Raw genomic sequence first — 18,829 nt, forward strand, 5'->3', positions numbered from 1 at the left:
CTCTTCAAGGTAAATGAAAATGTTAACATACTGAAAAAGCATATCTTATACTTCCTTATAGTCACAGTTTCTGTGGGGTGGGCTGGGGTAGGGAAAGAAAGCTTAATTGAGCTCAAGTGTGCAGGAGAGAGTGCCAATTACAGAGACAATTTGATGATTTACAGAAATAATTAAGAGGCATAAAAAACATTAACATATCTCGCACTACAGAGGGCAGCATTTATTGTAGTTTAGCAAGATCCCAGGAACTAGAGCTCCCAGAAGGAAGTCGAATGGTTGATGCACCACATACTTCTTAGCAGCTCATGTCAATACTCTTGATTGTTGAACGTTATTGTGATTAACAGAAAAGACATAGACACAAAAGTAGCAAAACTTTCCTAGTGACACTACACGAAACATACAGTAAATCTTGCATGAGATAACACTGCAGAAGTCAACAAATTGAATAAGTTGATTCTCTGAAAGGGTCCTGAATTTTCATGTTAATTTCTTCTGTTGTATATAAATCAACAGATTTTCTCTGGTCTGCATGTGTCAAAATGCAAGGCTTACTGTATGTACAATGAAATAACCTGATTTCAAAGCACATTTTTATCTCACAGTGTAACAATATAAATATATAAAATGTGAATACCCTCAAGTGTGGTGCATCTCCAATAATGTACTCTCACCTGAGCATTATTCATTTATTTTTACACTATATGGGCCACTGATAATCCTCTTAGGCACAGAGACAGTAAAGTAACAAACCTAACCACTCCCTCATAGTAAAAGAGTGATATGATTTTGTGTGTATGATGAATGCAGCTGCTCCCCAGCAATATATAGTGAACAATATTTTAGTATATATTTGTTGGACACTAATCTGGTGCATATGGTCACCTGCAGAAGGCTCTTGAACTTAAATATTTGCATATGATACAGGCACTTAAGTAATTGCATAATTTCAAAATAAATCTTAAACAACAAGGACCGACATTCACAGGCATGGCATTTGCATGTGTATTGTTAGACATATCAGACATTTGATATATTCATTAATTCAGACATTTTTGGTACATTCATTCATTCATTCAAATGCACGGCACAACTTGCTTTGTTGGTACAGTCATGTACTGTTTGCTGACTATTGCTTGTCACCTGGGGGTGAACCACAAAGGGCTAGCATCTTTCGCCTGTTTTCTTGTGTTGTTAAGTTGTGTAGGTAGGTAGGTGGACCACTTCACCAGGTTATCACCCTGCTCTTTGCAATCAATGAATGAAGTAGGATCTTTTACGTGTGTGAGTTGTGGTTAACTCATACATGGAACTGCCATTTAATGTCCTATCCGAGGAACAGACATTGGTGCATGTACACTACACAAATAAAAGAAATTGATTCAGTGTTTCCATGTACTTTCCCTACATGTACATACAGCTTTCTAAACATACAGGTCTCATCACCAAACTTTTTACTCAGCAGCCCAAAGCCAAATAATGCAACCACATCCTTAAAGACACACAAAATCATAAGTCTGAATCTACTCTGTTGAGCAAGGCTGGAAATTTATGCTGGTCACTCAACTGCCAGTGGCTAGTCCCAGACAGTCAAGTTTTCAGTGCTTGCTTCTTCTTCGTATGAACTTGGCTCTTCTAGTGTTTTTCGTATACAACATATATTCTATTTCATGCTGAAACCTCATTCTTTGCCCCATGGTGGAACCCTCTTTAGGAGTCATTCCTTGCTAGAGACATGTATGATATGCAAATTCATGAAATTCTTCCATCGAGTTGTTTATTATTGAAACTAATCAACAAATTGCCCTACATTTGACGTAAATTACTTCGATGCAGGGCAATTTGTTAATCAGTCACAATACATGGTTGTCTATCCATACACATTTCCAATTTGCTGAACACTCCAGTGTGTGGAGTAATTTCATCCCATGAGTAGTACACAGCTTGGATTAGTGTTAGATACGACATTACCCCCTCCCCCCATTCTGCCCTTTTATACGTCATTTACTTTATGGACGATGTCTTTATAATTTCTTTTTTGTTTGGTACATGTAATAAATGAGAAATGAAATGTGCAGCACGAAATATGTTGACTGCCAATCAGCACAAAGATAGTCATGAATGCAACATTTCAACAAATTTCATTGAAGATAGAGTTAGAATTTCTGCCTCGATGTCACATTTGGGAACCCTGCCAGCAGAATGACCCATGTGACTTCTTCATAACAAAGAGATGATTATAGCTGTACATGCTAGGAATGATTTCATAAAGAGATGATGTGATATGCTCTAGAAGCAGCATAAAGAATAATGATATTATTATCTACAAGAGTACATATTTAAAAGATTAGAAATCAAAGAAAGATGTGACTTCAATCCTAAACTCACATCCATGTGACTAGGCTTTCATCCATCACCAGCTTTCATCTTTTTGTTTTCATTGTGCTTGGAGTCATGATTATCCCTGTACGCAATGCCTCCATCTCTTGGTGGGAAGCCCTTCCCGGGGCCCGTCACCTGTCGCACACTAACATTGATGCGGGCATTTCTGAGATAGCCATCAATAGGCTCCCACTGCTCGGCACTGCACAGCTGGTCCACTTCACTCGACATGGCTGCTGTAATCGAGCAGTGTTTGTGAAGTACAGAATTAGCCATGAGAACACCACAGTCACTGTTGCTCTCTGCTTCACTACCTGGCTGACACTGATTGGAAGGTGGACGGATTTGGCAAGCATGAGTCATGACTGATGAATTCTTTTCAGCAGAATCTCCATTTCCTATGGCCCCATTATCCTCACTCATCTCTTGGGGAGTACAAGCATCGGGAGAGTTGGTTTCCATGACAACCTCAGATGGTCTGCCATCTACTGAACCCACTGCAACTTCACCAGTGATGCTCTCATGGTTCCCTCCCACCTCTGCATCTCCTGACGCCTTCATATCCTCCTCCTTGCAGTTCCCTGCAGAGTCTCTTTCTGACAGACTGAAGCATGGTGGTAGCTGGCCATCTTCACTGGCATACATGATCCTTGGAACTGCATGGTAGGCAAGGCGGGAAGCCCCACCCAACACAACAACATCTCCACTCCTCAGGTGCAAGGCAAGGGGCTTTGTTGCCTTGGTCTGGCCTCCTACCAGAAGTATGGCTGATTGTCCAAAACTGTAAAAAACACATATTCAGTCAAACATGTGTTATGTCCAATTCCATATTTCTGAATAAGCAAGTTAACAACAGTGCTCCCATGCTGGTTAAAGTTCTTGGGCTTATGTCAGATTGAAAATGTATCTTTTAAAAACAATGCCTTGCGAGTGTAGATTACAGTCAGTCAGATGCATTTTTATTTAAGTATTATGACCAAATAAATGATTAAAGCAAATGCATGCATGTTAAATATTGACTTATGTCATTTGTTTTTAATCTTCTCAGCATACATTCAGTGTGTTTGCAACTTTTAGAGGAACAACATAATGCATGTGACCACACATAACACATAACATAAATACATGACACAGTTACATCAAGACATCCAGACAGCTCAGTGAGCTCTGCAGTGTTTTGAAATGCCATATTATATGACAGTCAGTATATTTCATCTCTTTACACAGTCATACATGTATGTGTGTACTTGTACCAGCACATGACAAGACATCAGCTTTTGGAACAACAGCACACTGTATGATGTAATCATTAAAAAAAAAAAATATATATATATATATGCTTGCACACACCTGTATGAGATGAGTGGAGCGGTGAGGTCAAATTCCGAGTGGTCAGTGTGTCCACCCAGCGTGGAGTCCATGTGGTAGAAGTTAACAATGGCTGCCTGTGGCTGGAAGCTGTCATAACCAAGAACTCTGGCAATGAACGATGAGATGAGATGGAGGTCCTCAGGAAAAGGGGAATGGGAGTCCTCATGATACACCTTGTCATTCCAGTCATAGTGGTAGCCAAGGGTGACCCATCGAAGCTGGTCAATGACAGTGCGACCTCGCTCAGCACCCATACTGTGTACAGAGTGATTGGGACAGAATAAAATTAAAAAAAAGAAAAGAAAAGAAAACAATTCTTGCAAAATACCTGCACAAAGAATTTGTAAATTCATCTTCCATCCTGAAATAAGGTCCATCCTTTTTCAAATATTCCTTTGAGTCAATGGAACTAATAGATTCTAGACAACATCACGTTTCCATTTAAATTTCAGGTTGCTGTTCTATGCATTACCATCTATACATTTTTGAACCCTAAAAAGTGTCTCACATTACATTTAGTCCTGAAACCAAGTCAACTTTGTAATAACTTCTTCTTTTTGTCTTCTCTCTCTTTCTGCTTATCAAAGATCATTCTATGCACTTAAACTTACCAGAAGTTTTGCTTGCTTGCTTCCCATGGATTGGTCAAACTGCTCTCATGGGCATGGGCATCCATATTGGTGACATTTGGCTTGCAAGGGTAGTCTGCTATGCAGCGCTTTACCCAGTATCTTTGCCATTTGGGTAGGAAAGGGTTTCTGATATACTGAAAGCCTGATAGAAAGTCAAATACATATAGAGACACATGTCTTATAATCTGTGTAGGTGTAAGGGAGCTCATGAATGTTGTATTTGACTTATGTTTTACATATAAACACAATAAACAATCAGTTTTTATGCCTAGAGAAAGTACATTTTAGATTTTGTTTGGTTATACAATGCACCCAACATTCCAGTCATTATTCATACTTCGACCCATTGAAGATGGGCCGACTTTGCTACGACACACATTTCCCATAGACACTTGCCCAAGTATATTCGGGACTCGTCCTCAACAGGTTAAAGGTATTTTTTACAGAGTTACACATTTGACTATTGCCTAGCAATATCTATCTTTATAGGAAAGATGACAATGAACATGATGTTATCATATGAAAGCATTTCATGTCTCTTCATACAAGTCTATACATTTCTTCACTGATCCTTCTTTTTCTCATAATTTGCCACCTACAAATGCCTTCATCATTTAAATATCATTTTGGTAATTAAACTAACACTTACAAGCAACATATTCACCAGTTACAAATTCTGTCATTCTATTTTGTTCAATCATGTTACCTGGGTATCCATGGACTGCATGGCACCTCCAAGTGAATGGGCTTGTTAAACCCAGCTTGGCAGAAATAGATGGTGCTGATGAAGCTATTGCATCACCTCTGGGGTTGAGTTTATACAACTAGCAGAAGGGAAAAAAAGAAATGAATATGAATAGAAGGTACCATCAAATGTATAATATCAATATCTTGAATTGTGTAGCATAAGAGATTGCTCTCATACTTCAAGAAAAATGTAGACAATCATGAACATGTAATTCTCTTCTGCTAATGTTATTGTTTCCATGTCCCTCTTATCCTCCAGAAACCCCAAACACATTAAAACATAGAAACAAACAAAATGGCTTTCTTAATCCAAGGCATAATGATGTCAAATCTGTTTACCATCTCAATGACAATGTAAGAATATGATCCTGTGTAACTATTTTTGGAAACCATCACAAAGTAAATACATGTAAGTATAAATATACAGTGTAATATATGTTATCTCTGTTTTCACATGTGTATGACTTGACAACAGTTGATACCCGTAACATACATATTGACCAGTATTGTGCTTTGTGTGAGAACTTAGTCCCTCAGATTTTCACTCTCAAATATATATACAACATATATATAAAAAAAAAAACACAAGTCCTCCATTAATAAAAAAATAAAAATAAAAAATGGAATGCAGCCTTCACCTATTAGGGAGTAGTTAATGCCATGCTATACCCCCATAAACCAATCTAAGTCACCCCTAGAAAGATATCGGGAACAATCCAATCAAGTTTGAACCCTATCAAAGCTGAGATGGAAAAGAACAGTAACAAGGGACAAAATTAATAAGTTTAGTTTCCAGTCTCTACACCCAAGTGAAATCAATGTAAGCAAAATCACAAGTGTGATCTTGCAGATTCGATACTGCCTAAAGAATCTGACCTGCTCATAATTTTATTCAAAAATCAGCACCAGGATCCCATTTGCCATGACCCAGGCAAACCCATGCCAGGGGCACTTCCACCACGAACCATCAGTTTATGTTTGCTGATGTTTTGTTGACGACAGACACTAGTGCATGACACTACCGCAGAGATGATGATGATGATTGTCTGCCCATTCTACTATTGTAAGCCCATGAACTAAATTTATATCTTTATTCTAGTCTACACTAGACCTATTTCATTTCAGCATCAGTTCTCCCTGTGTGGAGAACTGGACTTTGCTTTGCCTTTTTGGCTTGATTTAGTCTTAGATTAGAACTAAGTGTTGTTAGATTCTAGGCCTCAATGTCAATTGCTACTATAGACTCTATTTTAAATGTAATTGAATAAACGTGATGAATCCCCGCACATTTATCAACAAATCACATGCTGTTACTATCCAACGTACATTCATCGGTATGTCGAAAGGAGTACTACTACCACATCTTACTAGCGTAGGTCTTTTCATTACTAATTAGGAAAATCTACAAAAGAGTGATAGATCTACACACACATTAAATAAAACATGTGGGACTAAACACGCGCGAAAAGTGTTTAACCTACCAATCCATTGAATTTCTCTTCGTCGTCCACGTCCAACACATCGTGCATATCAGGAGGAGGTTGTTTTTTCTTGTAGCGTTGAAATTCTGGCCGAAAATGATCTTCGTATGATTCATCCATGGTGACAGACGTGGTCGTCGTGCCAGATGCAGATGTGGATATCTAACGTGTTAAACTGTTAACGTAGACAACTAACGTAGACATCTTCCCACGCACGGGGCCGGCGCCGGGACTGTTGCTAACACTCAACCGCATGCAGAACTAGAACACGCTATACATAGTGCACGTAAAAGGAATCTCTACCACCGAAAACTTTTGCAATGGGGGCTGCCATTTTGAATATATTAACGTTGTCAGATGTACTATTTCCACCACAACTTATCTTTCGAGTCGGAAACAAACGAGTCTAGTGCCAACCCATAAAGGAAACTAAAATAGCCCTGCATTATGATGATAGGCATAGGCAGGGATCGACACTAAGTTTTTTTTTTTCCCCTCTCTGATGGACCGTTCGGGCCAGAAATAAGAGGAAACATAATGTGCCTGTCGATCGGGTAACAGAAAAAGATGGACTTTTTCAGTTTTTGGTAATGATGACCCGACATCATTCTTCTCAGTGGCCCCGGCTGACCCACCAAGCCACTGCTTCAGTATGTCGAGTTTTGGCATAATCATAGATGCAGGTATAGGTGTAGGTAAGTCTATAGCCATGGTAGGCCTATACCAGAACGTGAATTGAAATTGCCAAGACAAATTTCAAGTTACAAACAGGGGCCTGTCTTATAAAGACGTGATAGAAATCAATCTCAAATCTCTTGAAGTGACTGCAATCACTGGCAACCTGTGATTGATTGATTGATTGCAGTTCTCCGTCTGAATTTCAATCACAACTTTTTTATAAGATAGATTTGCATTCAAAATGTTGGGGGGGGGGGCAAAACGAGTTCCCCCCCCCCCAAGTGCCCCCTGTAACAAATAATCAATCACTGACTTAAAGACCAAAATGAACAATAAAGGCATATTTCTTGTCTAAATGTTGTAATTTCATAACTGAAAATACAAAAATTTTCGCCCCTAACGGGGCAAAAATCATAATACACTAACAACATTGTATCTATACACTAATAGGAACTCATGAGTAAATTTAGTGTATAGATGGTAGCCTCGTGTCCTAGAGTGTGCCCGCTGAAACATACCTTTAGTACACCTTACATTTTTAATTTTCTTCTTTGTTTCTAGCAGTATAAGAATATTTTTTTATTGTTCGAACGATGCGATCACGTTTAAGCTTTTAATGAGTACATTTCAGATAAATATGCAAAGTGAAAGTGGCTCGCTCGTTCTGCCCGTACTTACAGTAAAATGAAAAGTTTTCAGAAGTTATCATATTCCTTCGCAGTGATTTCTTTTACTATGTTTAATTCCTCAGAAATTTGATTTAAAATGCCCTATAAAAGCGACTTTTATACTCTGTTTTTACAAAAAGTCCCTACCGTGGGAGGGAGTATCCCCTCCCACACCCTCCCCTGCTCGGTCGCTTCGCTCCCTCGATGAGGATCTCACACCATCACATAATATACCCCCTTATGTTAAGATCATAGTACTTCCAACTGATTTTTTTTAATATGTTAATTCCCTAAAAATTTGCTTTTAAATGTTCTATAAACTCGACTTTTATACTCTGTTTTCACAAAAAGTCCCTACCGTGGGAGGGGGTATCCCCCTCCCACACCCTCGCCGAGGATCTCGCACCATCACATTATTAATGTACTCTCGTATGTTATGATCATAGTCCTTCCAAATGATTTTTTTCAATATGTTAATTCCCTAGAAATTTACTTTAAATCCTCTATAAACGCGACTTTTATATTCTGTTTTTACAAAAAGTCCCTACCGTGGGAGGGGGTATCCCCCCTCCCACACCCCCCCCCCCCCAACTCGGTCGCTTCGCTCCCTCGCCGAGGATCTCACACCATCACATTATTATGTACCCCCGTATGTTAAGATCATAGTACTTCCAACTGATTTTTTTCAATATGTTAATTCCCTAAAAATTTGCTTTTAAATGTTCTATAAACGCGACTTTTGTACCCTGTTTTACAAAAGCTCCCTACGCTCGCTCGCTTTGCTCCCGCGCCGAGGATCTCACGTCGTCACATAAAATGTGCCCCCGTTGAGATTTTGCCCCCCCCCCAAAAAAAAAAAAAAAAAAAACCAGAAGTGTTCCGGCGCGCTTGATTACCAATCAATCAATCAATCAATCAATCAATCAATCAATCAATCAATCAATCAATCAATCAATCAATTTGTAGGGGCGCGTGGCATAGTGGATAACAGTGCCGTATTTATACGGCACTGGCGAATAAGACTCCCGCGACTTCCCATTCATTCATTCATTCATTCATTCATTCATTCATTTTACTATTTCCAACAGAAACATAAATATTTTACAGAAATTGAATGCATAAATTTCATCACGATAATAAAGGATAAGTTTACAAAATATTGTATAGTATACGGAAATGTTGGAATGGGGAGGAATGTTAAAAAGCAGTGCTTGTAGGGTACATAGCACGTAATACACGTACAACAAAATGATTGATATACGATGTACATAAAAAGTGGAAACGCAAAAGAAACTAAGCATTGTGTGTGTGAGAGAGAGAGAAAAAAAAAACTTATTACGTGGTGTGAAGATAAAAGACAAAAAGAGATAGAAGAAGACTATAATAAGACGAGAGGTAAAGTTGTGGTTGGAGCCGCTCAGCATGCAGTGATTACTTGGTTTTAACAGAAACTAAAACTGGGGGTGGGAAAATAATATTTAACTCTATTAGTAACACTAATATTTCGAGATATTGTGTGACAAACACCATCAATATGTGACTTCCAAGAAAGTTTACTATATCATTTATGTATTCAGAATGAACAAAAGAGGTCCCATGGCAGTAAACTATCATGAGGAACACCACAGTTGACAGATTGGTTGCGTGGGAGTTTTGACCAGATAAAGAAACGTATACCCTTTTGCGATCTGTAAGGTATACTGTAGAAGCCCCTGAACTACTCCAAGGCCCTACCACGAATGCCGTAGTGACATAATTTACGAAGTAATGTTTTAATTTTATGATCATTGGTATCAAAGGCCTTGGAGAGCTTGGAGAGGTCCAGGAACACACCAACTGTGTGATGAGCCCTATCAATCACAGCTTTGGTTATCTTCGATAAAGGAGAGAATTGCTTGAAAAGTGCTGTGTCCTCTACGGAAACCGAATGTGAATCGGAAATTATATCATAACAATTAATAAATTTAAAGAGTCTCGAATAAACAACTTTTCCCAACAGTTATGAAAAAGATGACAGCAATGAAATTGGTCTATAATTTCAAATATCTCCTTTGTTACCTTTCTTAAATATTGGAATTACTTTAGCAATTTTCATTCGTGACGGAACAACACCATTTAATGACAAATTAAAAATATAAGTTAAAGGTTCAACAACATTCTCATTTACATTTTTTTTTCAAGATAACATTATCAATACAATCAGGTCTCAAACTTCTTTCACTTTCCAAACTCCTAATATGTAATATTTCTTACCTCCTAACTAGCAGTCGAATAAGAAAAAAAAAGAAAGAATGAATTTAAATTTGGTGATTAAAGAAATTCACAATTTCTTTTGAAATGTAGGAATTTTTTGGCGAGATCATGTCTGATCTGAGAAAAATAAAGGTTAAATGCATCAGAACTAATCGACGGAGGGTCTGTTATTTCCTTATCATCAAATTCAACTCTTGCTATATCATTTTCTTTATTGATGGCACTATTTATTATTTTCCAAGTTTTACGTCATGCTTAACAAAGGATATCTGATCTGCGTAATACAACTTCCTTTTTCATAACGCAGTATTCCTGTAAGAATATTTTATACGTATCGTTAGCAGTGAGATTGTTCAGTACTTTTGATTTTATCTGCATAATAAATTATATATATATACATTTTTTTTTCGATTTATAGATCGTAAAAGATTTTCTTATCCATTTTAATCTGGGATACTTTTTATAATCACATTTAACTTCAACCAAAGGAGCATATTTATCTAAATGAGAATTCAAAATGTCAAAATTTCATAAAACATCAAAATATGATAAATCAGTATCGTGAGTGCTATATATCATACTTGTTTACAAGTTTCTTCATTCAAACCATTCTTCAAATTCTGTAAATTATCCGGTGTAACTTTTCTGAATGCTTCTCAAATGGAAATTGGTTTCTTGGTAACTGGGATAGTGAAGTGAAACTGGATAGTGGTCTATTTTAATATATCAGGTAAAACAATATTTGATTTATGGGTGGGCGTAACATAACAAAATGATAAATATCAATAAGAGAAGCTGTATTATTTGTTACTTTGGTTGATTTATAGTAATGAGTGGTAAAAAGGAAGCTGAAATAAACTATCTAGTAATTTAAGAGGCATTTGATGTGTGACATTTCAGAACCTCTATATTAAAGTCGCCCATGTAATAAAATATTCTTTATTAACAAACAATGGGTTATGGATTCAAGGGCGCCGGAAGCGGGGGGAGGGGGTGGGGGAGGGGGTGCTCCGTGGAACATACATTTAGTAAACCCTATATTTTTCCTTTCTTCTATGCTTTTTAGCAATATAAGAATATTTCTTATTGCTCGAACAATGCGATCAGGTTTAAGCTTTTAATGAATACATTTCAGACGAATGGCAAAATGAAAGTGGCTCGCTCGCTCTGCCCGTACATATCGTAAAATGAACAGTTTAATTCTTAAGTTATGATCATAGTCCTTCGCAGTGATTTTTTTCTACTTTTCATTCCCTAGAAATTTGAATTAAAATGCTCTGTAAACTCGACTTTTATACTCTGTTTTTACAAAAAGTCCCTACCGTGATACCCCCTCCCATCTATACCCTCCTCCGCTCGGTCGCTTCGCTCCCTCGCCGAGGATCTCACACCGTCACATAATGTACACCCCCGTATAATAATAATCGTAGTCATTTATACTAATTTTTTTTTCGCCATGTTTAATTCCCTAGAAATTTGCTTTTAAATGCTCTACAAACACGACTTTTGTACTCTGCTTTTACAAAGTCCTAACCGTGGCAGGGGGTGTCCCCCCTCCCCCGCTCGGTCGCTTCGCTCCCTCGCCGAGGATCTCACACCGTCACATAAAATAAATGTACCCCCCCCCCCGTATTATAATTATTGTCCTTCGCACTAATTTTTTAATGTTAAATTCCCTAGAAATTTGCTTTTAAATGCTCTATAAACGCGACTTCTGTACTCTGTTTTTACAAAAAAGTCCCTACCGTGGGAGGGGGGTTTCTCCCTCCCACACCCTCGCCGAGGATCTGACACCGTCACTTAAATGTACTCCGTATGTTCATTGTCCTTCGCATTCATTTTATTTTAATGTTAAATTTCCCAGAAATTTGCTTTTAAATGCTCTATAAACGCAACTTTTGTACTCTGTTTTTACAAAAAGTCCCTACCGTGATATCCCCTCCCATCTATACCCTCCTCCGCTCGGTCGCTTCGCTCCCTCGCCGAGGATCTCACACCGTCACATAATGTACACCCCCGTATAATAATAATCGTAGTCATTTATGCTAATTTTTTTTTCGCCATGTTTAATTCCCTAGAAATTTGCTTTTAAATGCTCTACAAACACGACTTTTGTACTCTGCTTTTACAAAGTCCTAACCGTGGCAGGGGGTGTCCCCCCTCCCCCGCTCGGTCGCTTCGCTCCCTCGCCGAGGATCTCACACCGTCACATAAAATAAATGTACCCCCCCCGTATTATAATTATTGTCCTTCGCACTAATTTTTTAATGTTAAATTCCCTAGAAATTTGCTTTTAAATGCTCTATAAACGCGACTTCTGTACTCTGTTTTTACAAAAAAGTCCCTACCGTGGGAGGGGGGTTTCTCCCTCCCACACCCTCGCCGACGATCTGACACCGTCACTTAAATGTACTCCGTATGTTCATTGTCCTTCGCATTCATTTTATTTTAATGTTAAATTTCCCAGAAATTTGCTTTTAAATGCTCTATAAACGCAACTTTTGTACTCTGTTTTTACAAAAAGTCCCTACCGTGATATCCCCTCCCATCTATACCCTCCTCCGCTCGGTCGCTTCGCTCCCTCGCCGAGGATCTCACACCGTCACATAATGTACACCCCCGTATAATAATAATCGTAGTCATTTATACTAATTTTTTTTTCGCCATGTTTAATTCCCTAGAAATTTGCTTTTAAATGCTCTACAAACACGACTTTTGTACTCTGCTTTTACAAAGTCCTAACCGTGGCAGGGGGTGTCCCCCCTCCCCCGCTCGGTCGCTTCGCTCCCTCGCCGAGGATCTCACACCGTCACATAAAATAAATGTACCCCCCCCCCCGTATTATAATTATTGTCCTTCGCACTAATTTTTTAATGTTAAATTCCCTAGAAATTTGCTTTTAAATGCTCTATAAACGCGACTTCTGTACTCTGTTTTTACAAAAAAGTCCCTACCGTGGGAGGGGGGTTTCTCCCTCCCACACCCTCGCCGAGGATCTGACACCGTCACTTAAATGTACTCCGTATGTTCATTGTCCTTCGCATTCATTTTATTTTAATGTTAAATTTCCCAGAAATTTGCTTTTAAATGCTCTATAAACGCAACTTTTGTACTCTGTTTTTACAAAAAGTCCCTACCGTGGGCACACCCTCCCCCCCCCCCCCTCCGCTCAGTCGATTCGCTCCCTCGCCGAGGATCTCACACCGTCACATAACATTGATACCTCCGAATATTATGATCATAGTCCTTCTCACTATTTTTTTTTCTATCTATGTTTGATTTCCTAGAAATTTGCTTTTATCTATCTATCTATCTATATTGTATCTATTCTTGTTATCTATGACATCTGTCTGCATCTCGATCTGTCCGTAAATTAAGTTTGTTTGATGACATGATTTGTTTGACTTCCTCTGATTTATCTATCTTCCTAAGTACATTTTCCTTTTATTTTTTGTCTTTCTTTCGTCGAAGTATTTTCTCTACTATATTTATGTTCTTTCATTGACTGCGAATTCGAACGAAGCTAGCACAGCGCATTCCGCATCACTGCGCGCACAATCTCAGCTCGATCGACCGCCCATCGAGGATGGTGGGTGCCCTCGATCGTCAGAGCAGGTGGTAAACAAAACTCTACGTGATAACACACTACAGCCATAAAAGGCAGTCCCGAGTGTAGATGGTATGCAACTTAGCTCTTGATAAACTACCAACATGGCAGCAGCAGCAAGTGAGAGAGTTCGAGTAGGAGTTTTGACTGGTAAGTTCACGTAATAAACATAATATAATTAAATTGCATAACAGATGAATTTCTGTGTGTTGTAAAACTCCAGACTCTTGACAGCAGCGTCGGGTGGCAAAGCACAACGAGTCATAGTCCCACCTGTTCAAGTAGCTGTCGGAACTTCCAGTCAGACCAGTGGCAGTGCATGACTGACGTGCATGCACATATGCATGCTGTGAGTGTAGGATCTATGCTGTCCAGCACTATCCGTACCGGAATTAAAACCTAGTACCCGGTCGGTAGTTGGTAGATTACTAGTAATCTCTGTTGTAGCTCACTCATGAAGCTGTACTGGGAGGATGGATGAGGACAGAGGAGGTTCTTCTTCACGTGTACGTGTGGCATCAAGTTCAGGGCCCGTTTCATAAAACTTGTCATCAGCAGATCAGTGACAAGTTGTCATAGATGTGACAAGCTGCTGAAATCCTTGCATCTGATTGGCTGAGAGCAAATTTGTCATAGAAATGTGGCAGTTGTCACTGATGACAAGTTTTATGAAACGGGCCCCTGAAGTGAAATGATACCCCATGCCTAATGCAGCTGTCATTTGTATGACGCACCTCTTGACCCCCGGGAAATGTGCGTCATGGTCGCGTCAAGTACCACCAATTTGATGACGCGTGGTGCCGTCACGGGAGCAAAATGTCCGTCACAATACTGACCCATTATGTGCGTCATAGTCGGTCATTTAACCAGAGTGTGTCAAAAGGTTCGTTAATGGGACCGTCATGTAATTTTGCGAGGCTTCTTGCATGGGGCATGGTATCCCTCCGTAACAGAATAAAACAAACTCGCGATCGCGAGTCGGCCGAATTCACCGGCTCCTGGAAACGCGAAAATGACACAATTTTCAATCAGTTTTATTATAACATACTGATACTCACTTCATTCTCGTATGTCTTCTTTTTCTATCTGATGTCAGACTAAAGGTCTTTTCAGAAAGTTTGAGTACAAATTTGCTCCAAAACCACACTACCAAACACGATTTGTGATTAAAATCATCACATACAGCCCGCGGCATCGCGAAGCTCGCTATCCTTCAATCGCATTCACTGTAGTGTAGCATCGACCGTCGACCGTGGAACCTGCAGCGAGCAAAACCACGTGCGTGATGTCGACCATGTGGTACATGTATACATACAGTACACGCGTACATACGTATACAGAAGGCGAGGCATGGCAGAGGCCAGGCCCCAAAACACATACAAACGATTATGGAACTAACATTACTGAGAGTCTATTAAAACCTGCATTAACTTAAAATAGTAAATTCTATTTAAACACTAGCCATATAAACCATATACCTAACTTGGGTTTAATAAGGTTCGTGTTTAAATAGGCAGGGGCTTCAATCAAGCTGTTTTCGAATCGGGGAAGGGGAGGCGGGAGGTTACGGAAAAAAATTACTGTGGCCAGGCCGTAGTTTCGCGAAACTAGATAGTTTGCCATAGCAACGTGTATATCAAAACACGCGTTTCTATGGGATGTCCATGAACTAGGGAACGGTTTAGAGAAATTCGAAGTCATTCGAGGTTGAAGTGGTTTTTTCCTACGCATTTTTTTTTTTGTTGTTGTTGTTCATATCTAAAAAAAAAAATTCGATTTCTTAATTTTTTTCAACTGGTATTTGGGAGTCTTGTAATATATTTAAAATGTTGATAGAAATTTCTGAATATATTCAGAAAGTACGCCTAGAGGCGCCTACTGTTTGGATAAACGGTAAACATGCAGTCTACGTTCGATACGAAGAAATCATTACGTCTTTCACGAGGAAAAACATACAAAACAAACAAAAAATACCTACGAACGAATGTTGATAGCCAAAACTTTGATAAGTAATAAGCAGTTATCATGAGCGTGAACTGAAATTAATTGTCATGATTTTGTTGTCTAACCAGGTGATGACTGCATCTCATTGAACCTACTCGTAGTGAATTTCTCTGGGCATACGAGACCTTTTAAGTATTTCTGGCTCAGTACGTTGCATTTTTAATTGACTGATTAATCGATCTTTTTTTTTTTATTGTTCAGGGAACATAAGATATACGATCAAGTACATTATATTCGACTGTTTGATGTTTCCTACTATGCGCCAAAAGAAAGGCTATAGAATCACGATATCTTTGCAATGATTCCTTTAATTCAACTAATGAGCTGGTTCTTCGATCGATATTTCCATGATATTTACACGCTGTTTATTCCAGTGCGCGCATTCTTCCGTCTGGCACGCACCTGGGTGTGGCACATGCTTTTGTGGAAATTTCCACAAGGGGAGAGGGGTGGGGTGTCAAGTTTCTTCGAGCCGAAGAGACTGCATGTAAAACAATCTCTTCGCTCTAATTTATTGTCATTCGTGCTTTCCCCTTATTCTTTGCTGATATTGAACATTTAGATTTAACTTTACGAAGGTTGGTAGCACGTGGTTCTATTTTGTTGTGAGGTGTATGTAATTTCTTTTTTTTTTAATCATTCTTGGAAAGGAAAAGAAGAGTAAGGGGGAAAGAAGAATAAGAGGGAAAGTAAAATGGAACGAACGGCACGTACGCTCAGCATTCACAGTAAGCCGTCTTTTTACACCAGCATAGTTATCATCATCACCATCAGACATCACTCAGACCATTTTAGCCTTTTCCTATCAACATTAAGAAAAATAAATAACAAATACAAATAAGAAAAATAAATAACAAATACAAAGTATCAACACCTCCCAACAACACAAATATTTAGAAAAGACAACACACGGCACACTACAGCGGCTGGTATCAAACTTCGTCGCTTCGATTCGAAAAAGTATTGCAGCAAAGCGGAGAAATCGCCGTTACGAAAATAGCAGTGCGAGACACTTGAAAGAATTACGTCAAATACTTCAAAGTATAAAGGGAACGGATAAAGTGATATAAAATGGAAGAAATCGTACCAAACGATGTGTGAGAAACGACAGTGGAGAACGGCAAGTTTAGTAGTAGGCTTAGGCCTTACAGCACCGAAAGCTACGCGAAAATAAGGTGAAAATAAATACACATTGGAAACTCGGTATTGCGACAAGATCCTTAGGATCAAGTCAATAAACGATACAAAACAAAGGAAATCAATTCATTTTGACCGGAAAATAGTTTGTTATAAGTATTCTGTTGTATGAGATCTCCTTTGATAGGCCGAGAAATACATCGAGTTTCCACGATACTCGGGAAAGACAGTTCGAACGCTTTTCACCTGCACATACTGCAGTGCACATCAATACACGAACAGAAACTCACCTCTTCCTTGCAGAAAAATGATGCAATAACGTTACAAAAAACACACACAACACTCTAAAAATCATTTCATACTTGGGAGGCAAGGGACAAGCGGATGAAGAAGAAGAGAAAAAGAAGCAGACATTGCACAACGGAATGCTTCTACCCCGATTCGAATCGAAACAGGGTACTGGAGTGTAGTGGCAGCTGGCTACAGTGTGCAGCTAAGCTACTATACTAACGCTCCCCAGCCGCCCACAACATGGGGATACAGTACCACGGCGATCGAAGTAAACATCCAGGGTCCGTAGGCGACAGGGATTCACGCGGGCGAAGTTCCGTTCGGTGTACACAGTTCGCAGGCAGCGAATTGCCTGAGCGCACACAGAGCTCTACAGCATTCCAGTCTGGCACGTACTGCGAATAACATGTGCGTCAAGGGTCAGTCATTTTCACGAAGAGGTGCGTCACCATTTTGACTGGTTAATGCGTCAATGTCTCATAGAGGTGGGTCACTTTTTGTGACGGAGGGTACGTCATGGTACCTAAAAGGTATGACGCACATTGGTACTTTGACGCACCTATCCCGGGGGTCAAGAGGTGCGTCATACAAATGACAGCTGCATAACTACACGCAGCCGCTGACGCGAAGCGACGCGGCTGCACCTCTATTCCTTCACAGACGTTGTCATTTTTCAGTGTGGTTGTGCGACTCCTTCATGAATATCTATTAATCGTGGAAAACTAAAATACAAGGAATTATCGTAATCTATGATAATCATTCAATAATCGGTATGCGATTTTTTGTTTAATTACGTCAAAAACTCACCGAAATCTGTGGCTGAAATCAGGTCTGTAAACGTCCTTATTGCTTCACTCCTCATCTGCGTGTTATTTGAATGGCATTCACTCTCGTATACTAAGTACTACAATGTACAACGTAGGTAGTCGGAGAGCTAGAGGGCGCCTCTCCGACTACCTACGTTGTACGTTGTTGTATACGAGAGTGAATGCCATTCAAATAACACGCAGATGAGGAGTGAAGCAATAAGGACGTTTACAGACCTGATTTTAGCCACAGATTTCGGTGAGTTTTTGACGTAATTAAACAAAAAATCGCATACCGATTACTGAATGATTATCATAGATTACGATAATTCCTTGTATTTTAGTTTTCCACGATTAATAAAGATATTCATGAAGGAGTCGCACAACCACACTGAAAAATGACAACGTCTGCAAAGGAATAGAGGTGCAGCCGCTGTCGCTACAGCGGCTGCGTGTAGCTACCCCATGCCATGGCCATGGACCCCAACTGTTTGCTGACTAAAATTTACTTAACAAATTTCTCGTCACCTACCTTACCGGGGCTTACCAGGCTCCAGAGCGAACCACATAAAGTTGGCATCAATTGCCTAAGCCCAAAGCTACTAGGTTTCACACATTCTGCCAAAAGGCCTTTGACAGCGTACCACACCAACGGCTTTTGGCCAAACTTGACGCATACAACATCTCAGGGAACTTTCAAGGCCTGGATAGCAGACTTCCTCAGAGGCAGAAAGCAAAGAGTAACTGTTAATAAAGCTAGATCAGAATGGTG

The 18,829-nt window shown here is 39.4% G+C and overlaps 2 protein-coding genes across 2 annotated transcripts in view; one reads left to right on the forward strand and one right to left on the reverse strand.

Annotated features, from left to right (window-relative positions):
• Positions 1-2,406: 2,406 nt before the first annotated feature.
• LOC140237410 (nucleic acid dioxygenase ALKBH1-like) lies at positions 2,407-6,733 on the reverse strand. The gene is made up of 5 exons (XM_072317333.1): positions 6,614-6,733; positions 5,092-5,209; positions 4,365-4,527; positions 3,733-4,008; positions 2,407-3,163 (listed from the first exon to the last, which is right to left on the reverse strand). The coding sequence occupies exons 1-5, from the start codon at positions 6,731-6,733 to the stop codon at positions 2,407-2,409; spliced, it is 1,434 nt and encodes a 477-aa protein (XP_072173434.1).
• A 7,119-nt stretch (positions 6,734-13,852) lies between these two features.
• Positions 13,853-18,829, forward strand: part of LOC140237421 (gephyrin-like) — a 38,262-nt gene continuing 33,285 nt past the window's right edge. Inside the window, exon 1 of the mRNA XM_072317345.1 lies at positions 13,853-13,969. Within this exon, the coding sequence (XP_072173446.1) occupies positions 13,924-13,969 (46 nt within the window). The 5' untranslated portion in view covers positions 13,853-13,923. The remainder of the gene's footprint in view (positions 13,970-18,829) is intronic.

This window comes from Diadema setosum, chromosome 1 (assembly GCF_964275005.1).
Source record: "Diadema setosum chromosome 1, eeDiaSeto1, whole genome shotgun sequence".
NCBI lineage: Eukaryota > Metazoa > Echinodermata > Echinoidea > Diadematoida > Diadematidae > Diadema > Diadema setosum.